Source organism: Macaca fascicularis, chromosome 1 (genome assembly GCF_037993035.2).
Source record: "Macaca fascicularis isolate 582-1 chromosome 1, T2T-MFA8v1.1".
NCBI classification, from domain to species: domain Eukaryota; kingdom Metazoa; phylum Chordata; class Mammalia; order Primates; family Cercopithecidae; genus Macaca; species Macaca fascicularis.
In genome coordinates, this window is record NC_088375.1 from 158918160 (window position 1) to 158946029 (window position 27870).

General features: G+C 37.7%; 1 protein-coding gene across 6 annotated transcripts in view; it reads right to left on the reverse strand.

Annotated features, from left to right (window-relative positions):
* ACADM (acyl-CoA dehydrogenase medium chain) overlaps positions 1–27662 on the reverse strand; it is a 41672-nt gene extending 14010 nt beyond the window's left edge. Inside the window, exons 1-9 of one of the 6 annotated variants that reach the window (XM_074003582.1) lie at positions 27540–27662; positions 23597–23684; positions 19605–19702; positions 19419–19488; positions 18711–18811; positions 12529–12609; positions 6830–6960; positions 3668–3776; positions 6–146 (exon numbers count right to left, since the gene is read on the reverse strand). In XM_074003582.1, the coding sequence (XP_073859683.1) occupies positions 6–146; positions 3668–3776; positions 6830–6960; positions 12529–12609; positions 18711–18811; positions 19419–19446 (591 nt within the window). In that variant the 5' untranslated portion in view covers positions 19447–19488; positions 19605–19702; positions 23597–23684; positions 27540–27662. Of the gene's footprint in view, positions 1–5; positions 147–3667; positions 3777–6829; positions 6961–12528; positions 12610–18710; positions 18812–19418; positions 19489–19604; positions 19703–23596; positions 23685–27247; positions 27330–27539 lie in introns of those variants that run through there. The other 5 variants (XM_005542992.5, XM_065520027.2, XM_074003591.1 and 2 more) reach the window with 5 other exon arrangements.
* Between the last annotated feature and the right edge of the window lie 208 nt (positions 27663–27870).

A 27870-nucleotide genomic window follows, 5' to 3' on the forward strand; every position in this document is an offset into this window, starting at 1 on the left:
CTTACTGTAGGTCTGGTTTTATCAAAAGCTCCCATTGCAATTTTGAAACCAGCTCCGTCACCAATTAAAACATTTTCTTTAGGCACTTTCACATCTTCGAAGACAATTCCTCTAGTATCTGAACATCGCTGGCCCATGTTTAATTCCTAATAAGAAAATTGGTATATTTTAAGGAATTTTTTTTGAGCCAGTATCAATTTTTGCTTTAATCACTGTTTCATGACTTTCTGCAATTACCTAAAACAGGGATCAACAAAGTATAGTCTGCAATGCCTGTTTTACAAAGAAAGCCTTATTGGAATACAGTCACACCTATTTGTTTACATATCATCTACAGTTACTTTCTTGCTACAATGGCAGAACTGAGTAGTTGTGACAGTGATACGGCCTGCAAAGCCTGAAATATTTATAATTTGGATCTTTACAAAAAAATTTGCCAACCATAATCTCGAACAACGTTTCACAAATTTTGAAACCAACACTAGTCTAAAGGTCTACAAGTACATCTTATCAACAAAGACAAATCTCATTTTATGTTTGAAAGCTCTCTATTTTACCATGTCAGAAAAAACATTTAGTAAACACAATCTGATTTGAGACCTTTAATCTTAATAGAGCTAGTAAAATAATCTACTGAATAAAAATTGTTTTCCTTTGACTCTTTGTTAAAATTAGGTTTATTGAGGTATAATTTACATGTAGAAAAGTCATCATTTTTATGTATACATTTCTAATAACTCTGACAAATGTATGTGTGTGTAACCACCACCATGCTAAAAATATAGAGTATTTTAGAACTCCAAAAAGTTACCTTGTTCTCCCTTTATAGTCAATTTCCTTATTCTACACCTATCCCCTGGCAACCACTGTGTAATTTTTCTCCATGTAGTTTTTCCTTTTCCAGAACGTGATTTAAGTGAAATAATAAAGTCTGCTTTCTGTGTCTGACTTTTCACTTAGTATAGTGCTTCTGAGATTCACCCATGTTGCTGCACAATCAATAATTCATTTATTTTACTGCTGAGTAGTATCCCACTGTATGGATGTACCATATATCCATTATCTTTTCACTAGTTGATGGATACCCCCCTCCTCATTTTTAGCAATCATTAATAAAATTGCAATAAACATTTGTATATAGGTCCTATTTTCATTTCTCTTGGGTATTTATCTAAGAGCACTGGTTATGTGATAAGTGTATGTTTGACTTTATAAGAAACTACTAAACTAGCTACATTCCCTCAACTTTTTGTTTTAAAAATTTTCAAACCAATGGAGGAGTTGTAATAGGCATATAAGTACCTATATACCCTACACCTGTAATAGATTCACCAGTTGTTAACATTTTGATACATTTGCTTTATTTTTTCTCTTTCTCTTTGTATATAACTGTTAGAGTTATGCTGAATCATGAGAGGAAGTTGCAGACATAACTCTTAATAAGGAAAAAAATTTGATCTCATTTTTAATAAGCAGAATGAGAAACAGGAGCATTGGAAACAAAGAGCTATAAAGTAATCCTTTAATTTGCTGGTTTTAATAGTCTGCTTCTGAGTTTGAAGAAATGATAACAATAGTTTGACCTAGAAAGAAACCAACATCCCTTTATTTTGTCTTTAAAAGTTGATAAACTAGAATCTTGGACCACCATTCAGATATAATGAGAAAACACCTTACCAGATTCATCCCAAACCCCACAACATTTAAAACCAAAATGCTTCCTGGGCTCATCTCAAACCATGTAATTTCTAAAACATAAAACATTTGAAAACATTAGGTCTCACTCTGTCATCCAGGCTGTAGTGCAGCAACACAAGCATGGCTCACTGCAGCCTTGACTTCCTGGGCTTAGGTGATCATCCCACTTCAGCCTTCCAAGTACCTGGGACTACAGGTGTGTGTCACTACAACTGGCTAATTAAATTTTTTTTTTTTTTTTTTTTTGTAGAGGTAAAGTCTCAATATGTTGCCTAGGCTGGTCCTGAACTCCTGGGTTCAAGCAGTTCTCCCAGATCAGCCTCCCAAAGTGCTAGGATTACAATCATGAACCACCAAACCTGGCCTGAAAACATCAAATTTCACAAATTTGTAAATATCCATTTGTTTCGATAAAGATTTAAGGAGGCTTAAATATACACAACATAATTATCTATATCCCTCACTAGAAAGTAATTTACTTAAGGCCAGGGATTTTTGTCTATTTTGATCCATACTGTATCCCTAATAGCTAGAATACTGTATATGGTATGCACTACATAAATATTTATTGAAGTAGAGTTTTTTTTTTTTTAAGTGAGAACATTAGGCAAAAAGAAAAAAAACTAGAAATAGCAAGATAAAATCAGGAGTGAGTTTACTACTAAAAAAAGTATAAGCTGTTAGGTCCTTTATACTTTCTAAAGATGGGCCATACATTTGGCCAAGTTTGCTAGCAACTACTCCTAAGACAGAAACATGATCTGTTACATAAATAAAAAACAATTTCTTGGGAAAAGCACAACAATTTTTAGTTCTTATATTTTGTTACATACAACAGTATCATCAGTTTTGTCAGGTGCAGTCTACCTTTAATATCTGATTGAAAATATAGCACAATATAGCATCATAAACTACACTGAGTAAGGTCCTAGGATACCTTCATATTGATTTCAATTCTGCCTCTGTGACCTTGGTTGGGTGCAGTGGCTCGTGCCTGTAATCCCAGCACTTTAGGGGGCCAAGGTGGGAGGATCACTTGAGCCCAGGAGTCTGAGACCAGGCTGGGCAACACAGCACAACCCTGTCTCTACAAAAAATACAAAAATTAGCCATGTGTGGTGGTGCATGCCAGTAATCCTAGCCACTCAGGAGGCTGAGATGGGATGATTGTCTGAGCCCAGGAGGCAGAGGTTGCAGTGAGCTGAGATCCTGCCACTGCACTCCAGCCTGGGCAACAGAGCGAGATGCTGTCTCAAAAAAAAAAAAAAAAAAAAGAAAGAAAATTACTTTATTAACTTCATTTCTTTCTTTCCTTCTTTATAAAATTTATAATTTTAAACTCTGAGTTATAAAATTTTAAACTCTTTTCTCTTTAGTCTACTTTAAACGCCGAATTTATCTCCACATATTCAGAATACAAATCTTTTCAAATATGTTAAATTACCTTTTCTTATTTAAATAAGATTTTCTTGCCTTTCCACATTCAAGGCTATTTGCTATTTTCTACACTCTTTTCAGGCATAGATGTTTTTCTTAGTGTTATATGACCTAGTATAATCTCAATTATGTCACATTGTTTTTATCTGTAAAATGGGCATAATGCCATTTATCCTACCAAAAGGTTGCTGTGAGGATCCAATGGGGAAAAGTGTGGGAAAGTCCTTTGAAATATCCAAAATTCTTATTATTGGTCAGGTAATATAAATGGTAGCTTGATTTTACTTCATTATTCCTCACAGCTGTTATTAGCCTTCTCCACAGGTTAGTACTACTCTTTCAAAATGACTTGAAATGACTGCTCACAAAATCTTCAGTAGTATATAGACTATTTGATCTAATATCATCAAAACACAGTTTATTTTTACTCCAACTTACTACAAACAAATGTTTTCATTAAAGGAAAGTTAAGTAATTTGCAATTTATAATTAAAATAATATTTGGGGCCCTAATCATTGATAAACACTTTACCTTTCTCCCAATCTGAATTCCTGGGGTATCTGCTTCTACAATGAATCCAGTAAAGGCTTTATTAGCAGGAGCTTTAGGATCTGGATCAGAACGTGCCAATAAAAAATACCTAAGAGATACACACAACCGATAATGGTGATAATATCAGCAAATAACACATGGTGACTGCTCTCTGTTAATCCTCTTAACAATCCCAATTATTATTACCTACATTTTACAAATGAGGAAGTAAACAATCAGGTTTAAAAGAGCTATGGAAGAGATAGTATTTGAGGTCTATGTCTAATAACACAGTAGGCCCTCCCCCATTCCATGGGGTTTCACTTTCTGTGGTTTCAGTTACCCGCAGTACAGTACATATAGGATATTTTGAAAGACAAAGAGGACATTTACATAACTTTTTTTTTTTTTTTTTTTTTTGGACAAGATCTCACTCTGTTGCCCAGGCTGGAGTACAGTGGCATGATCTTGGCTCACTGCAGCCTCGACCTCCCCAGCTCAGGTGATTCTTCCACCTCTTCTGAGTCACTGGTACTATGGGCACGTGCCACCATGCCCAGCTAATTTTATTTTTTGTAGGGATGAAGTCCCATTACCTTGCCCAGGCTGGTCTCAAACTCCTAGACTCAAGGGATCCTCCCACATGGGCCTTCTAAAGTGCTGTGATTACAGGTGTGAGCCACCATGCCTGGCCTAACATTTACATAACTTATTACAATATATTGTTATAGTTCTATTTCATTAGTAGTTGTTGTTAATCTCTTGCCGGGCCCACTTTATCAATTAAACTTTATCATAAGTATATATGTGTAGAAATATAGTATATATAGGCTTTGGTACTTCTGAAGCTTCAGGTATCCACTAGGGGTCCTGGAATATATCCTGCAAAGATAAGGAGGGACTACAGTATGCTATTTAACTTTGTTTTAGTAGTATGAGTTGTAAGTAAAAATCCCTGGTATAATAATAATGTAATATAACAAGACAGTCTGTGCATGTTGAAACTGGCACTTTTTCTCTCCCAAAACTAATTTTATTCTTTAAGGGGCATGCTATCTTGAAAAGGAGGATAAATAGAGCTGCCTGTGAAAAGGAATAATATAAAACAGAGACCCATATGTTCCAACTACTGTTTCTTTATGCAAGTCAGTGTTTTTGTTATAGCTGAGTTATTATGAATATTTGCTGATTTTTTCCTACAGAAGAATTTCTCAGAAAGATTTTGAAGTGAAACATAAGAAAAAAAATGCAAATATCCAAGCATCTAATTCATGTTCCATATACCCTGGTACATGAAAAATTCTTTTAAAAAGGTATATTCTTCCCTTAACAACACAAACTTATTTTCTTTGCTTAAAACCAATACATTACCACTCATTCTATAGTTTTATTTAATATTAATAGTAACAAAATCATAAAAATTGTTATCTGGTTTCATATGTTACCTAATTTGCCTTACTATATGAACAGTGAACAGTTGTAATCAGTTATTTCATTCAATTTTGTAAAGATGGGGTCTCGTTATGTTGCCCAAGCTGGTCTTGAACTCCTGGGCTCAAGCAATCTTCCTGCCTCAGCCTCCAAAAGTACTGGGATTGCAGATGTGAGTCACTGCACCTGACTAATCCGTTTTTAAAATTACAAAAACTTCAAACTGCATTGTTCAATTTCTCTCAACTTGTTAAATTTTAAGTTTCTTCATTCTTTATTAGTTGCTGGTATTACCAGGAATTGCTTAAAGGTAAAGATATAGCACTCCATAATACTGAACATATTTAGGATGCTCATAAGGAATTGATTGATATGTTTAAACTAAATAACTTTTTAGCAGGTTCATTCTGAAAAAATGATGTTTTATTTGCTAGAAAACTGTACTATATGGCACACAAATATATTGAATCAGAATTTTTACAAAAAGAGACAGGCCATTTAGTACATTATTCTAATCAATAAAAAGTTATTCTAGAAACTCTCTATATACTTGTAGTGATGGGTAAATACAGTATCTCCCATGACAACTTAACAGCACTGCTGCTGGAAAACTTGTCCTTAGATTAAGCTAAATTCTACATTTTTCTTTTCTTTTTTATTATTATACTTTATGTTCTAGGGTACATGTGCACAACGTGCAGGTTTGTGACATATGTATACATGTGCCATGTTTGTGCGCTGCACCCATTAACTCGTCATTTACATTAGGTATATCTCCTAAGGCTATCCCTCCCCCTTCCCAATTCTACATTTTTCTAACTTTCACCCATCAATTCTAAGCTGGCATCCTGAAGTAAACACATAAGCCTGATCATCTTTCTGTGTAATAATATTTGAAAAACTTCAAGATTCTTCCAAAGTAACCAAGGCTCTGCTTTTCAGAACATGTTTCGTAGGCTCCTCCCAATGTAAGACACTTACCTGCTTCTAGATTTAGTCAATTTTTTCAATATATGTTTAATGTGTTGCCCAGAACTGTCACCATTTTTTTCTCTCCTATTTGATGTTGTACTTCTATTACTTTGGCTTAAAATTACATTAGTTTTTTAAAGGCTCATACTATTGATTCCTATTGAACTTAAGAGTTACTTGTTGAATTTTCCTCATCTTTTATCAACAAATAATCAAGTGTTTTTCTTTAATATTTTATATTTATACAAATTATGTTTGATCCTTTGCTGACCTCCATATTATTTTTTTGACCATATATTAGAAATTTCCAGATTTTATTAAAGTCAAATTCTGCCTTCTCTAATGGATAACCTGTTTTAAGACTGCTTCTGTTTATTTCTGACAATTGGAGACAGGCACTATACCAAAGGTTTTCCTTTTTCCTTAGTCTTAGGATTCCAAGGAATGGCTGGTATAGGAGATGAGGAGTGGAGATAATAAGCCAAGTAGATACAGTGCTAGCCTTCCTAATCAGATTCAAACAGAGCATGCATTTGTATTTTATTTTACACATTAAACTTCTGAGAGTTAATTTGAAAAAATAGTGCAGGGGCTTAAAAATAGTTTTTGAAAATCACCTGTTTATCATCTCCTATAGACCTTCCAGTTCCACAGACATACCTTAACTGTAGTGGTTTAAAAATATAGAGAAAGAAGAAAGAGAGATTTGAAGATAAAACAATTAAGAAAAAATATACAAAGATGTTTTGAACAACATACCAACTAGCTTTTCCTCCATTGGTTATCCACATCTTCTGACCATTAATAATATACTCATCTCCTTTCTTTTCTGCTTTGGTCTTTATACCAGCTACATCAGAGCCTGCTCCAGGTTCTGTTACACAATAAGCCTTGAATATATAAAAACAAGAGAAATGAAATTAAATGTTAGTGATTAAATTTTGAATGTTTGGAAACAGGATTGTTTTATTTTTTTAAGCTGTATTTTAAATATTTTTAAATATCTAAACTTAAAATATTCTTAGAAAATCAAATAAACCATTCAAATGTCAAAACTTTTCTGTTTTGTTTGTAAGAGGCAGGGTCTCGCTCTGTTGCCCAGGCTGGAACACAGAGGCTCAATGCAGTCTCAGCTTCCTGGACTCATGAAATTCTCCCGCCTCAGCCTCCTGTGTATAATAGCTGGGACTGCAGGCACACACCACCATGCCTGGCTAATTTTAAATTTTTTGTAGAGATATATAGTCTCACTATATTGCCTAGGCTGGTCTCAACTTCCTGGTCTCAAGCAATCCTTTGTGTCAGCCTCCCAAAGTGCTGGGACTACAGGCACAAGTCACAGTGCCTGGCCTAAAAACATTTAATATATAATTAAAATTAGGCATAAGTATATCAACAAATCATATATTTAACAAAAAAGTGAAAATGTTAGATAGCTTCAAACAAGTTCATTAAATTCAATTTCACATGTATGCATTCATGCAAACATTTATTGAGTATCTACTATGTACCACGATATAAACTAGGATATGGGGAAACCAGAGGTAAAGGACATTCAGTCCTAGAGATTTTCACAATGTAACAGTGGAGATAAATAACTATACTGCAACTCTATGTGTGAAAGTCACAGATAAGGGGCTTGAGAAACTAGCTTCCCAGGGGAGAGGATTTTTAAATTAAGTCTCAAAAAGGAAAATGGCTTCTTTGGGAGGAGGGATAAAGAGGAGGAATATGCATTCCAGGTACAAGTAATGGGATATGCTATGATACTAAGATAAGAAACAGGGTTACCCAGTGTTTGTAATGCTGAAAATACCAGAGCTCCACAGTATGTAAATTCTGTACATGTAAGGGAATGGTAAGACATGAGTCTGGAAAGAAAGGAATGAAATGGTTGACAATCTTTTATATCACATTAGAAATTTAAAATTTTATCTGAGGGGAGCCTCTTAAGGCTCTTAAACAGAGGAATGACAAGACACAAGCAGTAATGGATAAAAGGGGGTGGTAGAAGGCAAGTATTAGTGCAAGTTAATTCAAGAGTGGCAGGTACTGTGGATACTAAAGAAACAAGTTCCTTGCCCTTAAGGTACTTACAGTCCAAAGAAGAAAGAAATTGGGCTGAGCATAGTGGCCCCTGCCTGTAATCCTAGCATTCTGTGAGGCTGAGATGGGAGGATCACTTGAGACCAGGAGTTGAAGACCAGCCTGATCAACATAGCGAGAACCCATGTCGATTTACTTTTTAAAAATATACAGCAAAAAAGAAACTATAAACATTTTATTTTAATTCAAAATAGTAAGTGTATATAGGCGCATTGTAAATGATTACTTAGGGCCAGGCATGGTGGGTCAGGCTTCAGGCTTGTAATTCCAGCACTTTGGGAGGCCGAGACAGGTGGATCACTTGAGGTCAGGAGTTCGAGACCAGCCTGGCCAACATGGTAAAACCCTGTCTCTACTAAAAATACAAAACCTTAGCTAGGCGTGGTGGCGGGTGCCTGGCTAATCCCAGCTTCTTGGGAGGCTGAGGAAGAAGAATTACTTGAACCTGGGAGGTGAGCCGAGATGGTGCCACTGCACTCCAGCCCACAAGACAGAGTGCAACTCCATTTCAGAAAAAAAAAAAAATAAATAAATAAATAAATAAGTAATAATAACTACACTCGGCTGGGCTTGGTGGCTCACACTTGCAATCCCAGCACTTTGGGAGGCCAAGGTGGGCAGATCATAAGGTCAGGAGATACAGACCATCCTGGCTAACACAGTGAAATCTCACCTCTACTAAAAATACAAAAAATTAGCCAGGTGTGGTGGCACGCACCTGTAGTCCCAGGTACTTGGGAGGCTGAGGCAGGAGAATCACTTGAACCCAGGAGGCAGAGGTTGCAGTGAGCCAAGATTGACCACTGCACTCCAACCTGGGGAACAGAGCAAGACTCCATCTCAAAAAGTAAATAAATAAAAATAACTTACTCAAACATCTGAAAGCCAATATAGCCAAGAGAAAACTACAGTGAAATCACTCTAACATTTATTGAACACCTATTATAGTATGCACTGGTAAAATTATTTAAAAAAATGACAGGTTCTGTGCTTCAGCATCATGTAATCTAAAATATTTGTCTAATGATAACAGATGCTCGCAAATGATGCTGCTTCAGAAGGTGTTGATTCCCAGGCACCTGAGGTATAAAAACATGTCAGCTAGATGGCTTTTGACAGGGATTCTGTAGAAGGGATTCAGGTGTCACTCAAGTTAACTGAACTAGATTACTCCACTACCTGGAGATTTGATGATGTATTCAGCATCATAACAAAATAAAGAGTTGTCCATAAAAGATGCCCCTTTTAAGTACCAAAATTTTGTTTTAAACAACTTTAAGGTATTTTTTTCCCTGACATATGACATTAGACATCTTTCTGTTTCATAATACAGTGAAGTTTTTAAAGTTTGTGAAGTAAATGGGCCTGTTTTTTTCTATACAAAATGGCTTGTCACTACTGGTTCTTCGGAGTTGTTGTCTTCTTTTTCTTTTTCTTTTTTGTTTTATATATATATATTTTTTATATATTGTTATATATAATTATACATAATATAGTATATTCCATAGTAATATACATATATAGTATATTCCATAGTAATATACATATATAGTATATTATATAGTATATATACTACATACAGTATATATATTATACATATAATTTATACAATGTATAAATTATATATTGTGTATATATAATATAATACAACATAATTTATATATTTATAACTATATAATTATATATAACTATAATATGTAAAATATATAATTATATATAATATATAGTTTATTATATATTGTATATATAGTATATGTATATTATATTATATATAGCATATATTATACAATATAACATTGTATTTATAACACTATGTAATACTATATATTATATATACAATATATAGCATTAATATATAATATATACTAATACTATATATTATAGTATTACTATATAACATATATTATACACTATGTTACATATTATACAATATATTATATAATGTATATTTTATATACATAATGTATAGCATATATAACATATACTATATATTATATATATACTGGTGGCAGAGTCTCTCAACGTCCAGGCTGGTCTTGAACTCCTGGCCTCAAGCAGTCTTCCTGCCTTGGCTTCCCAAAGTGTTAGGATTACAGACATGAGCCACCATGCCTGGCCTGTTCTTGGCTTCTTATTTGATCATTTTTTAAAAAAAATTTTTTCTGTATTATTTTTTACCATAACATTATTTTCTAAAGTAAAAACCCAAGGAGTTTAAACATTCAACAGTATAGAACAGTGAAATAATTTATAGCATATCCATTAGATAGCAAATTATGCAGTACTGTTACAGCATGTAAAAAGAAGGAAGGCATAAGAAAATGTTCACGTTGTTAAATAAAGAAGTACATAAAACTACATGTATATAATAGGGTGCTAACTGTTACAAACACAATTACATATCTAAAAATCTGGTAGGCACTACAATAAGGAAGTAATAATAATTAACTCCATATCTGAGGGATAACAGACATTTTTGTTCTACTTTAAACATTTCTAAATTTCTATACTCAGTATTTTATAATCAGAAAAGTTATAAAATTTTAATTTTTTAAAAGTTTGCTTTTGGCATCCACGAGTTTTGGAATTCAACCAACTGTGGATCAAAACCCACAGATACGAAGGGCTAACTGTACATTTTGTATAAGGGACTTGGCAACCAAAAATATTGATGTGGAGTACAACAGGTCCTAAACTATTCCCTCATGGATATGGAGAGCTGACTATATTCTACAGGAGAACAATCTAGATGTTTCACACAGTTCTTATAGACAATAGTGAGAATGTTTAGCTAAACTCTCAATTGTTTAAAAAAATTGCAAATTTCCTAGCAAATATGTACAAATGCCTTTATTAAACAGTTTGCTTGAAATTTAGGTATCTGAAATAAAAATCATTTATTTTCAAGTATTATTTTCTGTTAAGATGAATTCTCATTATTTGCTCAAAACTAATAAATCTACTGTATTTCAGTATAACAACCACACCTTAGATTGAAATATGTTTGAGTAAACAAGAAGTAAAAATTCTTAGGTAAACTACAGTTTAAGAATAGAGCCTGTGTGTGTGTGTGCGTGTGTGTGTGTGTGTGCAACCTTTTTAAAAAAATCTAATTTAAAAATTTGTTGAGTTGTTTTCAGAGGTTTAAATAAACTCTACAACTATTCTTCCCAAGTCATTCAGTCATTCAACAAATACGTTGCTCTTTCTTCAGTTGCAGGTTCACATTAATTTTATTTATTGATTTATTTATTTAGAGACAGAGTCTCACTGTGTTGCCCAGGCTGGTCTTGAACTCCTGGGATCAAGCAATTCTGCCTTAGCCTCTCAAAGTGTTGAGATTACAGGTGTGAGCCATTATGCCCAGCCCACATTAACTGCTTTTTTTTTGAGACAGAGTCTCACTCTGTTGCCCAGGCTGGAGTGCAGTGTTGCCATCTTTACTTAGCAACCTCTGCCTCCTGGGTTCAAGAGATTCTCATGCCTCAGCCTCCCGAGTAGCTGACAAGTGCCACCTCATCCAGCTAATTTTTGTATTTTTAGTAGAGATGGGGTTTCTCCATTGTGGCTACGCTAGTCTCAAACTCCTGATCTCAGGTGATCCACCTGCCTCCCACTCTCAAAGTGCTGGGATTACAGGCGTGAGCCCCCACAACCAACCAACATTAATTTTTTACTAATTCAAAACACTACTAGTTCAAACACACATTGCCCTACATTCAATCTGAACTTCCTGACACAATGACTCAGTTCTTGAAGTGTAGAATGCTCCATTAAATAGATCTCTCTCTCCTGAAGTAAGGGATTATTATGACACTTTTTGACATCCCAAAGACATCACAAGTAGATCTCTCTTCTCCTGGAAATAAGCAAGGAAATTATGATGACACTTGTTTTTTTTTTTTTTTTTTGAGATAGTCTCACTCACTCTGTCGCCCAGGCAGTAGTGCAGTGGTGTGATCTCTGCTCACTGCAACCTCCATCTTCCAGGTTCAAGTGATTCTCATGCCTCAGCCTCCTGAGTAGTTAGGATTATAGGCAAGCACTGCCACACCTGGTTAATTTTTGTATTTTCAGTAGAGACGGGGTTTCACCATGTTAGCCAGGCTGAACTCCTAGCCTCAAGTAATCTGCCCCCCTCGGCCTCCCAAAGTGCTGGGATTACAGGTATGAGCCACAGCCCTCGGCCTGTTATGACACTTTCTTGGCATCCTCGAAACATCATTGCAATAATACGTCGCTAACATTTGTTTCAATGGTATATCTCCCAGTATATACATATAGACTGAAAAGGAGAAATAGCACCTTTGTTCCCTTAAGTGTGAAATAAAGTAGCAGCTACACATACTCACACACATCAACGGCTCCTCAGTCATTCTCCCCAAATACTTCTTCTTTTGTTGCTCATTTCCAGCAATAATAATAGGCATTTGCTACCGAAAAAAATTGACATTAAAAAATCAAGTCATTTTTATTGGATATGTAAATTCAGAGACGTTATAATTCAAAATGAAAAAAGAACTACTTTTCACCTAAGAGGTAAGTCCAAAGAACTGGCCTATACCTTGCCTCTAAGTTAGAATGAGGAAATAAATATGCTAATCTAAGTATTTTCATAAAATTAGGTTATATGTAGGACCTGTGGCATTATAATCTGTGAAAATCTACTACACTAAAATGCACAAATAAAAAATTATATTTAGAATATATGACACGGTCTATATGATCAGACCTAAGAACTACTTGTTAGGCTGGATGCAATGGCTCAAGCCTGTAATCACAGCACTTTGGGAGGCCAAGGCGGGTGAATTATGAGATCTAGAGATGGAGACCATTCTGACCAACATGGTGACACCCCATCTCTACTAGAATTCCAAAAAAAAAAAAAAAAAAAATTGCCGGGCATGGTGGTGGGCGCCTGTAGTCCCAGCTACTCGAGAGGCTGAGACAGGAGAATGGCATGAACCCGGGAGGTGGAGCTTCCAGTGAGCCGAGATCACGCCACTGCACTCCAGCCTGGGCAACACAGCGAGACTCTGTCTCAAACAAAACAAAACAAAACAAGGCGAGGTTCCAAGATGGCCGAATAGGAACAGCTCCAGTCTACAGCTCCCAGCGTGAGTGATGCAGAAGATGGGTGATTTCTGCATTTCCAACTGAGGTACTGGGTTCATCTCACTAGGGCTTGTCGGACAGTGGGTGCAGCCCATGGACTGTGAGCCAAAGCAGGGTGAGGTATTGCCTCAACCAGGAAGTGCAAAGGGTCAGGGAATTCCCTTTCCTAGCCAAGGGAAGCCGTGACAGACTGAACCTGGAAAATTGGGTCACTCTCACCCTAATACTGTTCTTTCTCAAAGGTCTTAGCTAACAGCATGCCAGGAGATTATATCCCGAACCTGGCTTGGAGGGTCCATGCCCACGGAGCCTTGCTAACTGCTAGCACGGCAATCTGAGATCAAACTGCAATGTAGCAGCGAGGCTGGGGGAGGGGCGCCCGCCATTGCTGAGGCTTGAGTAGGTAAACAAAGAGGCCGGGAAAGGGAAGCTGCATCTCAGTGGAACCCACCGCAGTTCAAGAAGGCCTGCCTGCCTCTGTAGACTCCACCTCTGGGGGCAGGGCATAGCTGAACAAAAGGCAGCAGAAATTTCTGCAGACTTAAATGTCCTTGTCTGACAGCTTTCAACAGAGTAGTGGTCCTACCAGCATAGATTTTGAGATCTGAGAACTGACTGACTGCCTCCTCAAGTGGAGCCAACTGGGAGGCACCTCCCAGTAGGGGCCGACTGACACCTCATATGGCTGGGTGCCCCTATGAGATGAAGCTTCCAGAGGAATGATCAGGCAGCAACATTTGCCGTTCTACAATATTTGCGGTTCTGCAGCCTCCGCTGGTGATACCGAGGCAAACAGGATCTGGAGTGGACTTCCAGCAAATTCCAACAGACCTGCAGCTGAGGGTCCAGACCAATAGAAGGAAAGCTAACAGACAGAGAGGACATCCACACCAAAACCCCATCTGTATGTCACCATCATCAAAGACCAAAGTTAGATAAAAGCCCAAAGATGGGGAGAAACCACAGCAGAAAAGCTGAAAACTCTAAAACTCAGAGTGCCTCTTCTCCTCCAAAGGAACGCAGCTCCTCACCAAAAACGGAACAAAGCTAGATGGAGAATTACTTTGACGAGTTGAGAGAAGGCGGCTTCAGAAGATTGGTAATAACAAACTACTCTGAGCTAAAGAAGGATGTTTGAACCCATCACAAAGAAGCTAAAAACCTTGAAAAAAGATTAGATGAATGGTTAACTAGAATAAACAGCATAGAGAAGACTTTAAATGACCTGATGGAGTTGAAAACCATGGCATGAGAAGTACGTGATGCACATACAAGCTTCAGTAGCTGATTTGATCAAGTGGAAGAAAAGGTATCAGTGATTGAAGATCAAATGAATGAAATGAAGTGAGAAGAGAAGTTTAGAGAAAAAGAGTAAAAAGAAACGAACAAAGCCTCCAAGAAATATGGGACTATGTGAAAAGACCAAATCTACGTCTGATTGGTGTACCTGAAAGTGATGGGGAGAACAGAATGGAACCAAGTTGGAAAATACTCTTCAGGATATTATCCAGGAGAACTTCCCCAACCTAGCAAGGCAGGAAAACATTCAAATTCAGGAAATACAGAGAACACCACAAATATATTCCTCAAGAAGAGCAACTCTAAGACACATAATTGTCAGATTCACCAAGGTCGAAATGAAGGGAAAAATGTTAAGTGCAGCCAGAGAGAAAGGTCGGGTTACCTACAAAGGGAAGCCCATCAGACTAACAGTGGATCTCTCAGCAGAAACCCTACAAGCCAGAAGAGATTGGGGGCCAATATTCAACATTCTTAAAGAAAAGAATTTTCAACCCAGAATTTCATAGCCAGCCAAACTAAGCTTCATAAGTGAAGGAGAAATAAAATCCCTTACAGACAAGCAAATGCTGAGAGATTCTGTCACCACCAGGCCTGCCTTACAAGAGCTCCTTAAGGAAGCACTAAACACAAACCCTTCAAAAAAATCAATGAATACAGGAGCTGATTTTTTTGAAAAGATCAACAAAATTGATAGACTGCTAGTAAGACTAATAAAGAAGAAAAGAGAGAAGAATTAAATAGATGCAATAAAAAATGATGAAGGGGATATCACCACCGACCCCACAGAGATACAAACTACCATCGGAGAATACTATAAACACTTCTTCCCAAATAAACTAGAAAATCTAGAAGAAATGGATAAATTCCTGAACACATTCACCCTCCCAAAACTAAACCAGGAAGAAGTTGAATCCCTGAATATACCAACAACAGGCTCTGAAATTGAGGCAATAATTAATAGCCTGCCAACCAAAAAAAGTCCAGGACCAGATGGATTCACAGCCAAATTCTACCAGAGGTACAAAGAGGAGCTGGTACTATTCCTTCTGAAACTATTCCAATCAATACAAAAAGAGGAAACCCTCTCTAACTCATTTTATAAGGCCAGTATCATCCTGATAGTAAAGACTGGCAGAGACACAACAACAAAAACAGAATTTTAGACCAATACCCCTGATGAACATTGATGCAAAAATCCTCAAGAAAATACTGGCAAACCGGATCCAGCAGCACATCAAAAAGCTTATCCACCATGATTAAGTCGGCTTCATCCCTGGGATGCAAGGCTGGTTTAACATACATGAATCAATAAATGTAATCCATCGTATAAACAGAACCAAAGACAAAAACCACATGATTATCTCAATAGATGCAGAAAAGGCCTTCAACAAAATTCAACAGCCCTTCATGCTAAAAACTCTCAATAAATTAGGTATTGATGGAACGTATCTCAAAATAATAAGAGGTATTTATGACAAACCCACAGCCAATATCATACTGAATGGGCAAAAACTGGAAGCATTCCCTTTGAAAACTGGCACAAGACAGGGATGCCCTCTCTCACCACTCCTATTCAACATAGTGTTGGAAATTCTGGCCAAAGCAATAAGGCAGGAGAAAGAAATAAAGGGTATTCAATTAGGAAAAGAGGAAGTCAAATTGTTCCTGTTTGCAGATGACATGGTTGTATATTTAGAAAACCCCATCATCTCAGCCCCAATCTCCTTAAGCTGATAAGCAACTTCAGCAAAGTCTCAGGATAAAAAATCAATGTGCAAAAGTCACAAGCATTCCTATACACCAATAACAGACAGAGAGCCAAATCATTAATGAACTCCCATTCCCAATTGCTACAAAAAGAATAAAATACCTAGGAATCCAACTTACAAGGGATGTGAAGGACCTCTTCAAGGGAAACTAGAAACGACTGCTCAACGAAATAAAAGAGGACACAAAGAAATGTAAGAACATTCCATGCTTATGGATAGGAAGAATCAATATTGTGGAAATGGCCATACTGCCCAAGGTAATTTTTAGATTCAATGCCATCCCCATCAAGCTACCAATGAGTTTCTTCACAGAATTAAGAAACTACTTTAAAGTTCATATGGAACCAAAAAAGAGCCTGCATTGCCAAGACAATCCTAAGCCAAAAGAACAAAACTGCAGGCATCACGCTACCTGACTTCAACCTATACTACAAGGCTACAGTAAACAAAACAGCATGGTACTGGTACCAAAACAGAGATATAGACCAATGGGACAGAATACAGCCCTCGGAAATAATACCACACATCTACAACCATCTGATCTTTGACAAACCTGACATAAACAAGAAACAGGAAACCTGACAAAAGCAAGAAACCTGACAAAAACAGGAAACAACCGGTGCTGGAGAGGATGTGGAGAAATAGTAATACTTTTACACTGTTGGTGGGACTGTAAACAAGAAATGGGGAAAGGATTCCCTATTTAATAAATGATGTTGGGAAAACTGGCTAACCATATGTAGAAAGCTGAAATTGGATACCTTCCTTACACCTTATACAAAAATTAATTCAAGATGGATTAAAGACTTTAATGTCAGACCTAAAACCATAAAAACCCCAGAAGAAAACCTAGGCGATACCATTCAGGACATAGGCATGGGCAAGGACTTCATGACTAAAATACCAAAAGCAATGGCAACAAAAGCCAAAATAGACAAATGGGATCTAATTAAACTAAAGAGCTTCTGCACAGCAAAACAAACTATCATCAGAGTGAACAGGCAACCTACAGAATAGGAGAAAATTTTTGCAATCTACCCATCTGACAAAGGGCTAATATCCCGAATCTACAAAGAACTTAAACAAATTTACAAGAAAAAAATCAAACAACGCCATCAAAAATTGGGCAAAGTATAAATACAGACACTTCTCAGAAGAAGATATTTATGCAGTCAACAGACACATGAAAAAATGCTCATCATCACTGGTCGTTAGAGAAATGAAAATCAAAACCACAATGAGATACCATCTCACAGCAGTTAGAATGGCAATCATCAAAAAGTCAGGAAACAACAGGTGCTGGTGAGGATGTGGAGAAATAGGAACACTTTTACACTGTTGGTGGGACTGTAAACTAGTTCAACCATTGTGGAAGACAGTGTGGTGATTCTTCAAGGATCTAGAACTAGAAATACCATTTGACCCAGCCATTCCATTTCTGGGTATATACCCAAAAGATTATAAATAATGCTACTATAAAGACACATGCACACATATGTTTATCACACATATGTTTATCACACTAATCACAATAGCAAAGACTTGGAACCAACCCAAATGTCCATCAATGATAGACTGGATTAAGAAAATGTGGCACATATACCCATGGAATACTATGCAGCCATAAAAAAGGATGAGTTCGTGTCCTTTGCAGGGACATGGATGAAGCTGGAAACCATCATTCTGAGCAAACTATCACAAGGACAGAACACCAAACACTGCATGTTCTCACTCGTAGGTGGGAACTGAACAATGAGAACACTTGGACACAGGAAGGGGAACATCACACACCAGGGCCTGTCGTGGGGTGGTGGTAGGAGGGACGGATAGCATTAGGATATATACCTAATGTAAATGACGAGTTAATGGGTGCAGCACACAAACATGGCACATATATACATATTATATGTAATAAAACTGCATGTTGTGCACATGTACCCTAGAACTTAAAGTATAATAATAATAAAAAAAAATTGCTTGCTAAATTTCAGTACTGCCAGTAGTGGCAGCAAGCCATCCCAATCCTGTTCCTGAATGCTGAATTTAGCCCTTGGCTTTACCTAAGAATTGCCACTGACGCTGCAGCCAAAGTATACAGTTTCTCCAGAAGGACTGTCAGAAGTCCAAATACTAGAGACAACAAGCAGAGTGATCAAGCCTTGAAATCAGAACTCCAGGCTTCAATGCTGAATCTTGTGTTCCTCTTTAAAGAAAACTGTGTTTACCCACTAACCTTACCTAGTAGTAACTGACTCTGCTTTTTTCTTCTAAAAATCCAGCTTCTTCAGGAGTAACTATCTCATTAACAAGAGCTCACAGTTAGGTAGTTAATTTTCTAAGTCACTTACCCCCAAAGAATTTCCTTCAATAGCAGTCTGAACCCCTGTACATCCATAAGCCAATTCTTCACTTATTAAACAAGCATCAAAAGTTCCCAGTCCAAGACCTCCTACAGTATCAAAATGTTTTAACACATTATAATATGTAGTACATCACAATAGAAATAAAGGTAAACTATTTTAATTGCTTTCAGTATGACCAAAATTTGTTTTAAAAGGAAATTTGCAATATAATATCTACACGTGTTCTGGCTGGCACAAGAAGAAATTATATTTTTCTAAAGTAAGTTCTAAAATTTTCAAAAAATTATTTTACTATTTGTAATTTGAACCTATATTCCTGTTCTAACTTGATTGTGTTAAAACTCAATTCAACTCAAACTGGGTCTGAGGAAAAGAATGATAGTTCACAAAAAAGACTCAATAAAATGTAATATAGAAGATAGGAATAAAATGCAACAAATTGACCAACTCTAGAAACAGAAGTTACTGAGGTTTAGGTGCAAATTAAGGTTGGAACCATTTAGAAGAAGGAAAAATGCATCTAAGTATAGAGTACAAGCTTCCAAAAGTGGGCAAACACTGTAGTCTGAGCAGGATTACAAAGCTAGAAAGTCATTTAATGGCAAGAAATATTTGAAAACAATGACTGAGTAGAGTTCCACAATTTTTCTTACTCATATGCATTCTAGTATTAAAAATATAAAGAAAGCTCACCACAATTCTCTGGAATGTGCGGATTCATTAAACCAAGTTCCCAGGCTCTTCTAATTAGGGGGACCGGATACTAGAAGAAAAAGAAAAGAACTGAATTAAAATATATTTTGATATCCAAACAGTTTGATTACATAATCTTGTAAAAAATGTAAAAGATTTTTCCCTCTTTAAAATGTATACACCTACTTCACCAGTTTTATCATATTCTGCAGCCACTGGGATGATTTCCTCTCTGGCAAATTTACGAGCAGTAGCTTGAAATTCTTTCTGCTGTTCAGTGAACTCTAAGGGAAAGTTATTTAGAAAAGATTAAAACTGGATAACAAGTTAAGGAAAAATGTCCCATGAAGTCAGTATGTAGAAATGTGTATTTACTGTGGGGACTTTAATCCTTGATTAATCAGAAAAGTCAGACTACAGTGCATTTTTTGACTAATCAAGAGTTCACTACACAATATAAATAAACCTATGTCAACACAAATGCTAAAGGAAATAGGTGAGATTTCTAACTTTTACAAATGAGTAACAGATATTAACCTGTAGAGCTCAAGTGAGTTTTTCTTTTCCAATTGGTGATATAACAAATGTTTAACTTATTATTAGTTCCTAAGCCAATTTATCAAATGTTTACTGACACTGAAGGGAAACTAATATGCAAGACATCTCCCTGATGACAAGAATCAATCTAACGAAATAAATGAAACACATTCAGTGACATAAAGCAATACAACTTATTTCGAAGTGTCATATAAGAATATCATCGTCATGATTTTAATTTTACCTTTTTTTTTTTCTTTTTGAGACAGTCTCATTTTGTCACTCAGGCTGGAGTGCAGTGGTACAATTATGACTCACTGTAGCCTCGACCTCCTGGCCTCAAATGATCTTCCCAGCACAGCTTCTCAACTAGCTGGGACCACAGGCACATGCCACCATATCTGGCTAATTTTTGTAATTTTTATAGAGACAGGGTTTTGCCATGTTGTCCAAGCTGGTCTGGAACTCCTAGGCTCAAGTGATTCTCCCATCTCGGCCTCCCAAAGTGCTGGGAGCCACCTCACCCTATCTATTTCATTTTTTCTTTTTCTTTTTTTTTTTTTTTCATAGAGACGGGGTCTCACTATGATGCCAGGCTGGTCTTGAACTCCTGGCCTCAAGCAATCCTCCTGCCTTGGTCTCCTAAAGTGCTGGGATTACAAGCATGAGACACCAAGCCTAGGCTTACTGCTCCTTTAAACTCAAAGTTTATAAATTAGCACAAAGCAACTGGTAAAAGTGGTAGAAAGGTTTTTCAAAAGATAGTAACAAAATCCTGCTGCAATGCTAATAAATGGTGTCCAACAATTTGTTTACATAAAATAAGGGATTATTGTTTTAAAATTAATGAAATTAGTATGATGGCTTGATTGAGGAGAGTAGCCAATTGCTAACTGCATCTTTTCAAATCCATGGTATCCTTGTGTTTTAATGTGGTTGCATCTAACGTCAAAGATTAGGTAAAATTTAAAAGAGATAACAGGGTATTTCAAGCAAGAAAAATGAGAGCAAATGCAGAAAAGAATGTTTAAGACTATAGTAATCATTGTATGGGGAGTGAGAAATAATACATAAAAATAGAATTTTGGTGCTGAATTGAAGAGCATAAGATCAAATCCTTTTATAGATAAACCAATGCAGAGTAAGGAAATTCTAATATCAGTCTTACAATGAATTAGCGGAAGTATAGAGTTTCAGTCCAGTGTTCTCTATATCACAGCTTTACTTCTAAGATTGGTGCCAGTTGATATCAATCTTGTAGGTAGAGAGAGGGTAGAGAAAGTCTGAGCATGGTGGCTCACACCTATAATCCCAGAATTTTGGGAGACTGAGGAAGGCGAACCATTTGAGGCCAGGAGTTTGGGGCCAGCCTGGGTGACATAGCAAGATCCTGTCTCTACAAAACATTTAAAAATTTCAAAAATCAGCTGGGTGTGGTGACATGGACCTGTTGTCCTAACTGCTCAGGAGGCTGAGGCCGGAGAATCCATGGAGCCCCAGAAGTCAAGGTTGCAGTGAGCTATATCACTGCACTCCAACTTGGATGACAGAGTGAAACCCTCTTTAAAAAAAAAAAAAAAAAGTAGAAATGACAAGGATGTATTATGTATTATTTATTGAGAAACTACTTTGATCCAGTCACTATGTGCTAGGGGCTTTAAATACAGCATATAACTTAATCTTCATAGAAATTCTGTGTTATAGATATTTTCATTTTACAGATAAAGAACCAGATGCAACTGGTTCAAGGAATAGACCCTTATTGAACTTCAAAATCTCCCTCCCAAACAATTATATCTATCTCATCCTCTGTCACTCAGTGAACCACCATAGATTTCTCCTGCGAGGCTCTTACTAGTGAGAGTCAAATTGTAAGTGACAAGCAATCATACCAAATTAATGCTAATTATCTCAGTAAGATCCACTGCCCTGGCTGGGCATGGTGGCTCATGCCCATATCCCACTTTGGGAGGCCAAGACGGGTGGATCACTTGAGGCCAGGAGTTCGAGACTAGCGTTGCCAACATGGCGAAACATCATCTCTACTAATAATATAAAAATTAGCCAGGCGTGGTGGCCCACACCTGTAATCTCAGCTACTTGGGTGGCTGAGGTAAGAGAATCGCTTGAACCCAGGAGGCAGAGGTTGCAATAAGCCCAGATGGAGCCACTGCAATCCAGCCTGAGCGACAGAGGAAGACCATCCCAAACAGCTATCCTCATACTGCTTGAAAACTTTCATTTAGTCTTGGGTTACAGAAAGAGAAAAAAGAAAAAGAAAAAAAAAAAGAAAATTTTCATTCAGGCTGGGCACAGTAGTTCATGCCTGCAATCCTAGAACTTTGGGAGGCAGAGGAGGGTGGATCACTTGTCATCAGGAGTTTGAGACCAGCCTGGCCAACATGGCAAAACCCCATCCCTACTAAAAATATAGAAATTAGCCAGGCAAGGTGACCCAAACCTGTAGTCCCAGCTACTCAGGAGGTTAAGGCAGGAGAATCACTTGAACCTGGGAGGCAGAGATTGCAGTGAGCCACTGCACAGCAGTGTGGGTGACACAGTGAGACTCTGTCTCAAAAAAAAAAAAAAAAAAAAAAGAAAGAAAGAAAAGAAAAGAAAATTTTCATTCAGTCTTTGGCTAGAGGTCACAGAAAGAAAAAAACAAAACACAGCAAATTTTCATTTGGTCTGGGTGCAGTGGCTCATGCCTATAATCCCGGCACTTTGGAAGGCTGAAATAAGAGAACTGCTTGAGCCCAGGAGTTTAAGATCGGCCTGGGCAACATAATGAGACAATGAAACCTCATCTTTTCTGAAAGAAAAAGAAAAAGAAAAACTTCATCAAATTCTGGTTAAAAAACCAAAAAAAACTTTATAAAGAAAAGGGAAAAATCTTTAAAAACATAACAATAAAAACAAACAATAACTCTGGAGAGCTTTGAGACTGTCATTTGTACCTAGCTGTGATTATCTCAGCTGCCTTTAACTATTTTCTGAGACCAAATGAATTGAGTAAATGGTTTTTAACTAGAGAAAAAATAAAAATTTTGAAGAAGCACTTTAGATGGCCAAGAATGCCAAAGATAGATATTATTATTTCACATTTTTTGACTGTGGTTTTCATTTTATAGAGGAGGGAGGAAGAAAAATCATATTCCTTTTCCTTACAACAACTACATGGCTCCCTGGTGCCAGGAGTGAGAACTTCACCTAATAGTACCAAAATTGCAATGTGGATATATTATAGCAAAAACAAACTTTAGCTTATTACCAGGCACCTAGCATTGTAATCTCACAAGTGTTTTAAAATGTATTTGTGGCATTCAGATATATAAGTTGAAGACTATTCATATATATCAGTAAATCTCATTGATTTTGGGCTAAACACTTAGAAAAAAAGGAAGGAATATAAGTGTATGTATACTACTAACACAGATTTAATGTATAGTATAGTATACTGAGGAAGAAAACGAGATCAGGAAAAATGGGTGTGAGTTACTGGGAACGATCTGTGGACGGTGGACTGGTCCTACTCATTGAAAGACATTATTAAGTTTATTTACAAATGTACTCCAAACAAATACATAGACAGAGCTTCTTATGTGTAAGTTTAAAGTCAAAAGATAGAACAGAACATATACCAAAACTAAATCCTAATCCTGGTTCACGCTGTCGATCGGCTTTTGTATGCTGTGATCTCCAATGAAAACGAGAAATACTTCTCAGGACCTGTAAAGAACAGTTTTATTAAAATAAATTTGATAAGTTAAACATTAATCAGATAAGAGACTACTCATAATTGTAAGTGAGTACAACAACTTGTTTGACCATACTCATAGTTTTTAAAGTCATCACTATTTAAATGCCTTCAATCATAATTTAAATAAGTCAATTACCAGTTATATAAACTCCTATGACAGAGGAGATGTTTTTAAAAAGTAATGAAAATAAAGTCAGTGGTATTTACACTACTGAAGTGGAGGATTTAGGACAAACAACAGTCAAGGGTACTAGTAGATGTAGGACCACTATTCTGGGTATCTTATAAGCTCCTAGGACTTTGATGGTTGGAGAGTTGGGGTGGGGAGAACGATAGGTGGAAAGTGAACATACTGTGTTCAAGAGTTGCCTAGTCCATCAACTTTGATACCCTGTCCCTGTGAGCCTCCCATGCATGCCTCTGGGAACCTTCCCCTCAGAGGATCTCATTTTTTAGGATACCCCACTCTAACAAAACAAATTAGCATAAAACCATGTTCTGTATTTTCTGCTGTCTACAGGCATTCTTACAATGTTCTGAGCAAGGAGTCACCAAACTATGGCAGCCACATCATGCTGTCTATTGCTGCTTTCACAGCAGATCTAAGTAGTTACCACAGAGACCATATGGTTCACAAAGCCAAAAACATGTACTATCTGCTCCTTTTCAAAAAACGTTTGCCATCCCTGTTCTAAACTACTAATACATTTCTTGTCTTAGGATGTGAAATACACTCATATTTCTTCAAAGGAACATATAAAGAAACAAACAATCAAATATACATATATTATTGTTTTGCAACCCGTTTTTATATTCATGACAGCTTAATGGATACAAAAGTAAAAATCTGCATTTATTAAAGCCGCCAAACTGGGAACCACAATGGTGTTCCTGTATAAAGGTGTCAGGACAGCCAAAATTACACAATTTTCACTGTAAAAGAGTTTAACTGAACTATCTGGCAATTTTAACAAGCTGAGATACTAAGAGAAAAGAGAAGCTGAAGAATATACTAAAGTTTCTACATTTAAATTCTTATGTTTTTCAAAATCCGTAAAAAGAAACTGTCTTTGTAGATGACAATTTCAACTTATACAGAGGATTTCCTACATGGAAGGTGACAATATAATTAAGAGTATAAAATATTTGTAACTGAAACAGCGCTTTCAAAATAACATAACTCATACTATAATTAAAAAACACACACACACACACAGAGTATGAAAACTCGCATTATCTTTGCAACTTCATTCATTTTATTTTGAAAGTGAAACAGTGCCAGGCGGGGTGGCTCATGCGTGTAATCCCAGCACTTTGGGAGGCTGAGGTGGGTGGATCACAAGGTCAGGGGTTTGAGACCAGTCTAACCAACATGGTGAAACCCCATTTCTACTAAAAATACAAAAGTAAGCCAGGTGTGGTGGTATGTAGTCCCAGCTACTCGGGAGGCTGAGGCAGGAGAATCACTTGAACCCAGGAGGCCGAGGTTGCAGTGAGCCTAAACTGCACCATTGCATTCCAGCCTGGGTGACAGAGCAAGACTTCGTCTCAAAAAAAAAAAAAAGTGAAACCGTTTCTCTGGTCCTTATTGTCCAGCAGTCACAGACCAAATCTACTCTGATTTACAGTCACATTACACAGGTTAATTCACTGAATCCTAGGTCAAGTCTAGGATTAAGTTATTACTTTTATTCCATTTTCGCATGTGAAGAAACGAAGGCTCAGAAAGTCGACTAAATTAGGCAAAGTCACTCTGCTATTAGTGCAACCAGGATTCTAACATTTACTATCAAGAGCCCATGCTATTAACCACCTTGCTATACTCATCTTTCTGTTAGTATCCTAATTGGTCACTAGGTTTCATAACAAAGGAAAACATTCTGCAAAAATCAGAACCAAAAAACTGACTATTATAAATGCGTTTTTAAATCCCATGCACAAAAGTCAGAACTCAAACCAGGTTAAATGGTCTACTGAGAGACTTTTTTTGACAGTCTCCCTCTGTCACCCAGGCTGGAATGCAGTGGGGAGATCGCTGCTCATTGCAAACTCAGTCTCCTGGGATTACAGGCGTATGCTACCATGCCTAGCTAATTTGTCGTATTTTCAGTAAAGACAGGGTTTCCCTACGTTGGCCAGGCTGGTCTTGAACTTCTGGCCTTGAGTGATCCACCCGCCTAGTCCTCCCAAGGTGCTAGGATTACAGGCGTGAGCCACCGCGTCCGGCCAACCGAGAGACTTTAAATAGGGAAAAAGTCACTTCACATGTGACTGTTCAGGAAAATATGTTACATAGAACAAAGTGCAAAGGTTGCTATTACCAGAATACAATGTCCATCAACCTGTTAATTACACAACAAAGTTAGCCAGTTAGAGAGGTGGTTTACAAATAGAAAACAGAAATAGGAAGGGATCTGGAGTTACAATTGCTGAATTTGAATCTAGGTTCCACAACTATATTTATGGCCGTAGACAGGTTACAAACTGCTTATAGCTTCCGTTCAAAACCGAAAAATGGTGCTAATCTCACTGCGTATTTTTGAACGATTAAAGTAAGATAATGTTTTGAAAGCCTAATGCTATATAAATATTGGTTTTATTACCTCGGGCTCTCTGTCTAGAACAATGAAATTCCAAATATCGAAATAGCACCATTAGAATTGAACACTTTTGTGCATTTCTTGGGAATATAAAAGTGTTAGTTTTACGGGTTAAAGAAGAGAAAAAGGGTATACGTTTTCTCTATCAGGTTTTTTTTTTAGATCCTTCCTTGGAAGGTTCAGAAATCTGCTTTTCTGGTGTTGGAGTTAAAAATAGCTGAAATCCCCCAATTTCTGCCTTCACTGCACATTAACTTGAATAACAGCAGTAAAATATGGGCAGCAATTCTTTAGGATTATTCTAAAACCTCAGCTTTTTTGGTCAAAGACATAACTTTAACTTAATTTTAAGTGACATCTAAATGGCAGTCGTGTGAACATGTCAAGAATATTTAAGATACCAAAGTGCATCTAATGACAAACTTATTTAGAATCTGTTAAGACCCAATACTAGAATATACAGACAAGTTCACATAAAATCCTGCGGTAGGTTTTTTCTTTTACTTTTTTTTTCCCAGTAAGCAACGTGGAAGCGTCCTCCACCATATTACACAACGAAAAGCTTACTAAACATATTAAGTATCTCAAGGAGTAGCTGCTCCATTTTCATTTTTCCCGTGGTTCTGACACAGAGACCGGGTCACTTCGGGAAAAGGTGGGATTCCCGGGGTAAATATTTGGAGGGTTTACCAGAGAAAGAAAAACGATATTCTAAAGAGAGGATGCCGGCTATAACGGGGTCGGCTGACGGGAGGATACGGAAAATGAAACGCCAGGCTACATTCCGTCCGGTGGTAGGAGGCGTGAAAGCAGGTGGGGACCCCTAGGCAGGCAAGCTCCTTCCTCAACCCGACTTCCCACTCCTCCCGGCCGCACCTATTTTTGGTCCAGGGCCCCGTGCTCCCACACAATATCCATGTCCCTGCCCCTACCGCACCGCTGGGCTCTCTCTCACCCTGCAGCATCGCCCGAAACCCGCTGCCATGTTGGCTCCCGTTCGGCCACTAGGACAATATTACACGGGTCACGGCCTTGACAGACTCCCCCAGCGCCGGACTCCGCTGGTCCCGCCCACTGGGGCCCGTGGGCGGGATGGGGCGGGGCGGGGCGGGAAGAGGCGGCTGGGCAGCGGAAGGAGGGGGCACTGCGCCAGGCCGGGTGAGAGCCGTCGGGGTGGGAGCGGTCGCTGGCCGGGGTATTCAACGCATGCTCCATGACCCTTGCCTGCGTCGTGGGTGCGACCTGGGGAGGGGTTGCATCCCCTCTACCGGCAATCCCTGATAAGCCTGGTCTGGTTCGCTGCCTGCCCACGTCTTGCCTTCTCTGTGGGACGCCGAGGCTGATACTAGCGCGGAGAGAGAGCCAGGGCGGAGGAGAAGGACGGGGCGGGGCTGGGAGGGCCGGGTGGCGCTGAATGGTGGGGGACGTGCGGCACGGTGCAGGATGGGAAACTGGGTGAGAGGGCGCGGCTGGGACTTGGAAGGAGAGCGGCCCCGTGCTCAGCCTTCACCTTCACCCGCAGAGAACGGTCAAACCCAGATTGTGTCTGCTTGGC